The sequence below is a fragment of the Notamacropus eugenii genome, chromosome 3, assembly GCF_028372415.1.
Source record: "Notamacropus eugenii isolate mMacEug1 chromosome 3, mMacEug1.pri_v2, whole genome shotgun sequence".
Lineage (NCBI taxonomy): Eukaryota > Metazoa > Chordata > Mammalia > Diprotodontia > Macropodidae > Notamacropus > Notamacropus eugenii.
The window spans coordinates 208,096,913-208,105,658 of record NC_092874.1 but is presented as its reverse complement, the minus strand read 5'-3'; the positions used below and the strand labels follow the sequence as shown (position 1 = coordinate 208,105,658).

At 37.0% G+C, this 8,746-nt stretch overlaps 1 protein-coding gene across 1 annotated transcript in view; it reads right to left on the bottom strand.

Annotated features, from left to right (window-relative positions):
• Window positions 1–1,090: 1,090 nt before the first annotated feature.
• The window catches only part of LOC140533856 (aldo-keto reductase family 1 member C1-like), a 30,444-nt gene continuing 22,788 nt past the window's right edge, over window positions 1,091–8,746 (bottom strand). Inside the window, exons 8-9 of the mRNA XM_072654180.1 lie at window positions 4,995–5,077; window positions 1,091–2,121 (exon numbers count right to left, since the gene is read on the bottom strand). Coding sequence (XP_072510281.1) covers window positions 2,079–2,121; window positions 4,995–5,077 — 126 coding nt within the window. The 3' untranslated portion in view covers window positions 1,091–2,078. The remainder of the gene's footprint in view (window positions 2,122–4,994; window positions 5,078–8,746) is intronic.

Sequence of the window (8,746 nt, the reverse complement as noted above, 5' to 3'; positions counted from 1 at the left end):
AAAATTAGTCCTATACCTATTCACTTTGGATAACCCCAGGTTAATGAGGGAAGCTCCAATGTGCATTAGATAAACCATTGACCAGGGCTGGGCATTTATGGGTCAAACACTAGCACTCCAACAGTAGGAAATACCTTTCTCTCCCATTCTATGAGGTTTTCAGGAAAATGTGCCCTGTCATGTCTGCTGTTATTAGTAGGTTCTGCTACCTTTGAAGATTTCTAAGGGGAAAATGCAACTGAACAGTAAAGTCTGCTGGAAAAAAATGCAGAAAGGAAGTTTAAAATAGTGACTGGGGAAGATGAATGAAGTTTCATACTTGAAACAGTTCTCTCACTTTCTATAATCTGATGCTAAACTCTCCTCAGTAATGACAGATTTACTCTCACTTCAGACTTTTAGCTCAAGGTAAGGTTTTAGGAATTTGAAAAGAAAAAGAAAAATACTTCAAGATACTTCTTCATTTCAGTCATCAGATGTGAGTTACAGAGATAAAGTTAGACAAGGAAAGAAAGGAAATATTTTTCTTGGTTTGGAGAAATGTATGGCACTATAAACTAATCAGAGAACAAATTTATAACTGAGATACATTATCATTACTGCAAATTTCCAAATTAGAGTTTAAAGATTTTTGTAAATGCTGAAATATTTTAAGAGATGAGAATGTGAAACTTCCACTGTAAATCTTTGGAATGGAGCTAATTTAAAACAGTGGCCTCTATAATTTAAAATGCTGACAACTAATAGTCTTTGGGAAATTGATATTTTGAATGAGATAATTTGTGATTGTAAATCCAAACTAAATTATTATGTGACCCATTTAAAGGTAGACAATCATAAGGATTGACCCTTTATATATAGATCATACCTTAATGAAAGAAACATTTGATATTTGGCATTTTGGTGATATACTTAGAAAATGGATGAATAATAATTAAAAGAGTAATTACTCCATACTGCTTTTTGGTATAAAGTATCAAATTGACAAGGGATGAAGTCATCTTATATGTAAGATGGTTCATAAGTGCATTAGACCAAATTGATGATATTTGACTGGCAATGAGTTTAAAAATCCATACCACTAGATGTGTTATTGTTAGAATTACAAGTTTATTTAATACAGAATGCTTTTTATTCAACACATTTAATACAACAGATTTGTAATTCAATAGAATTTTGGTAGATTATTTGGGCATTGAATACTAACATTGAATTGCACTGGAAATAATAAGTATTGAAGTTACAGCTTCTTTACTACAGACAGATCCCAGATTAGAGATTTATTTTTCCTTTTAAGTTAATTCAGATATGGATGTTTGTCAGCCTCAAGGTCTACATAGGTCAGTGTTCTTCCAGACTTTGAGTGAGCTATGATATATGCATTGGGTGTATCATCACAGAATGTGGTTGTTTTCTTAATTTCTAATGATTCATTTCTGATAATATATATTTGTGTGTTTGTGTGTATTACAATTGGCTTTCTTCTATACTTCTGTACCCCAGAGTTACAGAAATTACTGCATTCATGCTGTATATGAAAGTAGATAGGATTAAATCATAGAGAATTGAAGGGTACTGCCATTCATAGGACAGCTGATGTACTACTATATAGATGGTTAAGTGAAGTTGTTCATGAGAGTTGAGGATACTAAGGAACTGGGTACTTAGGATGCTGGAGGGAATATCAACATACATGTTGAAGTACCTAGAATAATAGAAAACTGAGAAAAGAGGAAGACTGTGAGCCAGATACCAGATCTGATACAACCTCTCTGAATAAAGGCTACCACTCTTGGAAAAAAGTGTGTAACACTTGTACTAAAGCATGGAAAGGACCTGGTAAACTTTGAAATGTTACATACCTCTGTACCATTATGTCTACCTTATTGGGGGCAGGACAGGCAAAGCTTATAATAGAACAATTACCTTTTACATATGCCTTGGTGTAGGCTTAGCTATGTTGCATGACTTAACCATAATAGTGGATTAAATTTCCACAAAAATCAACAGTATGTAAGCTATTTCATTAAGAGAACTGCAATCCCTAAGGGCCACACATCTTCTGAGTCAGAACTTCATTAATATTCATCATCAAAAGGATAGTTGGGATCTTCCTGGAATCTAAAAAGGGAGAAACAGACATGTATAAGTCTCATACGTTAAAAAAATCTCTCCAACACAACAACTCCAACAACCTACCTCCTCCCAAACCCAACCTCTTCAAATACCCAGAATAAGAAATACAGTCTTCGTGGTGGTTTGTTTTCTTTGGCCCATGCATCTAAACACTGAGCAAGGACTTAGCTATTGATCCTTCTTGCCTTGGGTTCAAGCAAGCTTTGCTCAGTTTCCTTAAACAAAAAAGTATTTCTGAGATACAAGGCAAATAAATGGGTGGTAAAATAAATTAGGAGAAAGAAATGGCAAATCAATTGAGTATCTTTGCCAAGAAAATCCCAAATGTGGTCACAAAGGGTCAGACATGACTGAATCAACTGAACAGTAAACATAATAGATCCTGACTCTGGAATTAGAAAAGCTGGAACTTGGGCTCTGACTCTTGAATACTGGGCAGTATGAATATGAGCAAATTACCATAATGTCTCAGAAGTTCAATTTCCTCATCTTTAAAATGGAGAATACCATTTTTTGGTCTACCTGTATTACAGGGTTATTGCAAGGTTCACTTGAGACTTCGGATACAAAGGACTTTGCAACCATAAATCACTATGAAAATGCCAATGATTATCATTAAGAAAGGTCATGTAAAAAGGGGTATTGGGAAGGGTCTGATTTGGGAAAGTGAATCCAACAGAGGGGAAGTGAGCTCCTGAGTTAAACTGGTAGGAAGCAGCAGAGAGAGGAATCAAAGCTAAAACTTAAGACATGAAATTCAGTGCTTTTCCCATGAGAATCATCATACTGCCTCCCTACACCACAGCATACATTTATCCATATCAATAAAGAAAGCAGGCTTTGCTCCCACAGCATGGAGGAAATTTAGAGCAGGAAAAGTATTGCTGTAGACTTTGGATAGGCTCTACTATGAACCCCATTAAATTCTGATTGTTTGTATAGAATCAGAAAGAGAAGATATTCCAAGGGCAATCAAGAGCATAGTAAATATTCCACTGTGCCGCAAGTCCATCAGTCAATAAGCATTTTCTATGCCTACCAAATGTGAGGCACTGTGCTACGCAATGGGGATAGAAAGAAAAGCAAAGGACAGTCTGTGCCCTTGAAGAACACACAATCTAATGGGTAAGACTGCAAGGAAACAAATGTGTAAAACAAACTATGTACAGGAAATAATCAAAAGAAGGAAGGCATTAGATTTCAGAAGTGTTGGGAGAGGCTTCTCGTAAAAGTAGAATTAAAGTTGGCACTTGAATAAAGCCACAAAGCCAGGAGACAGAGGTGAGGGAGAGACTATTCCAAGAATGGAAGAGAGCCAGAGAAACCACCCAGAGCTGTAAGATGGTGTGTCTTGTTCATAAATAACAAGGCGGCTGGTGTTACCAGATTGAAGAGTACGTGGCAAGGAGTAAAGTGTGAGAAGATTGGAAAGGTGGGGGAGGGGTGGTTATGAGGGACTCTAAATGCCAAACAAGGAATAGTATATTTCTTTCTGGAAATAACAGGGAGTGCATTTAGGGTTTGTTAGGTGGTCTTTGTTAGGTGGCTTAATGGAGAATGAATGAGAATGGGGAGAGATTTAAGTTAGGCTGACTCACCCAAAACCTGTTGCAATAGTGCACATATGAGGTAAAGAGGGCCTGCACCACAGTAGTGGCAGTATCAGAAGAAAGAATACAGCATATTCAAAAGACGCTACAAGGGTGAAATCAATAGGCCTTGATAACAGATTCAATATGAGAAGGGATGGGGTGAGAGATAGAGAGGAGTCAAGGATAGCACCTGTGCTCTAAGCCTTGCGGCTGGGAAGATAGCAGTGCCATTTACAGTGATAGGGGAAGTCTGGGTGTGGGCAGTATGGAAGAAAGATAATGAGTCCAATTTAGAAATGAAAAACAAAGTTTCAGAGTTAAAACAGAGAAAGTCCTAAGATATGTACCATGTTTACTTTAAAGATTGTGTTTCTATAATTTCCCAATATCCTTAGGCTAACATAGGACCAGCCACCTAATGACAATAAAAGCAGTCACGGGAACAGGGGAGAGGCTTCTCTGAACTTCACTTCCTGAGGAATGATGGAGGAGTACAAGAATCCATGAGGAAATGAGTTTGGAGGAGGTCACACTTACTTTTCTTCATCTATTCTTGAATGCCTGTGACTCCACCCTTCCACGGTAACATTAGAGAATGCTGCTCTATTTATTGCTCATCTTCACAGAATATAGGTCCTAGGTAGGGCACCTCTCAGGACTAATTTGGGGTCCTTAAAGATCATCTAATCCAAATCTTGCTTTTTCCAGATGTTCTAAGAAACTGAGATTCAGAGAGGATAAGGGACTTGCTCTTTTTGTCTCATAGCTACTAAACTAGCATCAGAGACATAATTAGAACCTAAGTTTATGACATAAGGTACTGCTCTGTTTGTATGGAAGAAGTTCAGTTACTGAAAGTAGAAGAAGAAAACCTGTTTGCACCAAAAAATTATTAAAATCCATGTATGAAAAAATATTTTTTTCTATTAAACTATCAAAAGAGACATAGGAGAACTACATGGAGAACTGAACAGCCACGTTTGAGGGAAGACAAATGACTGAAGTTGCAGAAACTTTTATCCTGGAGCCTCAGTTACTGAAATGGTTTTTCAGATCTGACCCAGAACAAGTGCATAAGGGAGGTACAGAGTCCTGCCTCAGATAAAAGGAAGAGGAGATTTGATGAGCATTATGAAACATTATACTTGGTAGATTTATAACTTCTCTGTGAAGGACTTGAAAAAGGACTCTCTAAAGTGCTGCCCCATATCCCTGAAGTCACAGACCTCTGAGATAGAAAGTAAGACACTAAGAGTAAACACTCACATTGAAAGGGTCAGGTAGCGAAGGTTTTTGTTAATGCCATCGATGACTTTCATTTCTTCTGGAGTCAACTGGAACTCAAAAGCCTGCCAGAGAAGAAAAAATATTATAACTAGGATCTGCTTATAGCACCTCAGAAAGGAATAGGCAAGTTGAATGATTCAATCAGTCACACTCTCCACTGAGACTTTGGTAACTCTGTTCTGGTGTTGGAGGTGTTTAAGCTAGGTGAAAACTAGCTACTCCCACTTGATAGCTCCAGTCTTCTTGAGGGTGGAACTTTCCTTTCCTAACACCTCCTTTTAGAATTGTAGACTTCCCCTTAATCTAGAAGTTTCCATTTAGCTGTTCACAAATCCCTTATTCAGTACATTCATCCAACAAGTTCATGTTTAAAATTTTTCAATTCTGCTTTACATAGCAAATAATTACACAAAATTTGTTGCAAATACATTTTTCCCCTGAGATACCAAGCACATGTATGTTTGAAACCATATAGGTTTGTTTCTGAAAAAATTCAAAATCATCAAGCACACAATGAATTCTGTGTGGCTACTATAGCAAACTGACCACTTCTGATTTAGTGCAATATGTTCTTGAAGTTTCTCAACCTGTTATCAAATTGTTTCCAAATAGCCATGGCCACAAAAGTGAAAAGTTTGAGGGCAAACAGATTCCCAATAGGTGATCATATGCATGGACATTCTGTCATTTGCATTTTGTACACCAAAGAGCTCCTTCTTTCCCCTCTGTTACCATGTAAGCCTATCTCATCAGTGGTATAATGACATGACCAAGATGCATTCTTTTTGCATTTGCATTCTTGCAGTGCAAATAAATGTCAAGCCGTCTGAAATCCATCATCACTTACAAGCCATCTTGAAACCATCATGGACTATCCCAAGCATTCAGGAGAAACAAACCTTATGGTGTTTCTCACTGCAATGTTAAGGCAGTTTTCTGACTTAACTATATCCTCCACTTATGATATTATTCTTCAGTTTAAATGAACTGGTTGTCAACATTTGTCAGTGTTTCAGTAGTTTCTTTGAGGGTGTGACAGAGAAGAATAAAGGTGTATCAGAAGAGATTCTCTCCTTACAAAGATTAATGTAACTATAAAAATTGTTTTAAAATGAAGTAATATATGTAATTGCACCTTATGTACATTTATCATGTAATACAATGCTTCTTATTAGCCAGTAGAAAAGTTCATCTTTTATATCTTAACTATCTGCTTATTTCTATCAATTGGTAGGGTGGTTAAAAATTTTAAATGAACTTTCATATTTCAACAAGATAGCTTATAAAATTCTCCTACCATTTTCCACTACATTATGGAAGCAAGCGTTTTCACTTTATTCTTATTTTAACTTAAAATACAGAAAAAAATTTCATGTAGAAACAATTTTAAGACTGTCTATCTGTTGTTGAGTTAAATATTGCAAAGTTCTGTTCAAATATAATAGACCTATATCAAAACTAAGTTTATATATGATTATTATATTATGTTAAACATATTCCAAATGCTAACTTATTTGATTATGTTAGTTATATTCAACAAAGTTGGTGAAAATAACTTTAATATGAAGTCTTGCAGATAACTGGAAGAATATGAGGTCTTACTGGAATGCTTTTTTTAGTTCTTAGAGTATTTCTCTCATAACATTCATAATTTTAATTAAAGTTTTATTTTGTATTCAGAGTTTTCATAATTAAGGGTAGAATAACATTTATTTTTTATAATTATAAAATGTAAATTTTAATTTGGAGCTTTTGTATAAAATATATCACTGGTATGTTAAGCACTTACTAAGTAAGTCTAAAACAATACTATAAACAGTATATTAAATTACCCTGGTGGTTCACAACACATTTTTTGTTGCTATTGGAAAGGGTTTACAGAACAAAAAAGTTGAGAACCATTGCCTTAGTCAACACTTCCACAGTGTGAGAAGTAAATGCGCCTCAAGCATCCTTATACGTGTTACTTCTCTATTCCCTAATGCTATTGCTTTAACTCCTTTGTTCTGGTTTTGAAGGTGTTAGCAGGTTGGAACATGACATCTCCACTCATGTGAGTTGTCACACAACTTGAAAAATTTATAAAATATTTTAAAATCATTAAGATTCCTTCTCATATAGATACCATGCCCACAAACAGGTTCTCCTAGTAAAATTCAGGCTGAAAAGCTCTATTCCCTCTGCCCAGTTCCCTTCTTCTTCATCAAGTAGCAACATCAAAGCTCTGTTTGTCTTCTTTGTGCTCCCTAGAGAAGATAATTTAGCAAAGAAACAACATTTAGGATCTATCACTTTATATAAATTAGCTTTAGAACTAATTAAAACAGAAAATAATAGAGCAAGTTAGGAACTCATCCGAATTCTCCCAAATTCACCTCCAAACAGCTATAAAATAATACCTCAAAATGAATTCTAGAGCACCAGAAAAAAAGAAAGGATGGAGTGATAAAAATTTCCAGACCAATACAACTTGGAAAGTCAGCAGAAGAGGTTTGTCTCACAGATGAAAGTGGAGCACAGTCCAATGCAGGCAGCATCCAATCAAGCCAGCAGTAAGATCCTGAGCCCAGGTGCAAGTTAGTGGTCCTGGCTGGCACAGCAGGCCAGAGGCAAGAGGCCAGGTCCCACAGCCCTGACCAGCAGGCAGCTGAGAGACCTCACATGCCCAGAACAGTAGACCAGTGGTGAGGTCCCTCTCTTCGAGCACAAGAAGCTTGAAAAAGTACTCCCTCCACCCTAGGAACAGAGTCCAACTTCAAGTCACAAGACTGGGAAATTAGCAATAAATGAATAAATAACCTGACCATTGAAAGATGCTATGGGGACAGGGAAGGTTAAAACACAAACTCAGAAAAAGACCATCATCTTACAGCATCTACATGCAAAGCTTCAAAGAAAAAATCTGAAATTGGTCTGAAGACCAAAAAGCACTCCTGTGACATCCAAAAAAAACGTCTGGAAGACCTTTAAAAGGTTTGTAACAGTTAACTAAGAGAGGCAGAAGAAAAACTGGGGAAAGTAAGGGGAGTGATGCAAAAGAATAATGAAAAAAGAGTCAATAGTTTGGTGAAGGGAGCACAGAAAATACAAAAATACGTACAAAAATTCACTGGAGAAAACAGCTTCTTGAAAAGGACTAGCCAAGGGGTCAGAGTCAAGATACCAGACTAAAAGCAAGGACCTACTTGATCTACCCCCAAACACCTCAAAAAACCTATAAAAAAAGACTCTAAACAAATTCTAGAGTAGCAGAAGCCACAAAATGAAAGACTAAAGCAAATTTCCAGTCCAAGATGCTCTAGAAGGTCGACAGGAAGGGTCAGTCACACTGGGCTAGGAGTAGAGTGCAGTTCAGCATGGGCAGTGCCTGCATGGACAGAGTGAAAGCAGGTCTTGGGGCATTGAGTCACAGGCAGTTGCTATGATTTCCAGACCTCTCAATCCAGTAATGTCAAAGACAGCTTTGATGGTCAGTAAGAAGGGTCTCTCACCTGATTGAGAGGGAAGTGTGGTCCAACCCTACCCATAGTACTGGCCCCAGCCCGTCCCTGGCCCTAGGGTGGCAGCAGTCACTGCTAAAGTTGAGGCTACTTCAGGATTCCTCCACGTAACAAAGAGCTCAAAAGTCAAGTAACTGGCTGGGAAAATGAGTAAATGAGGTGTAGAGAAAAGAAATAGATTATAGATTTTTACCTTCTCAATGAAGAGGCATTTTCTTATGTCATTGGGGA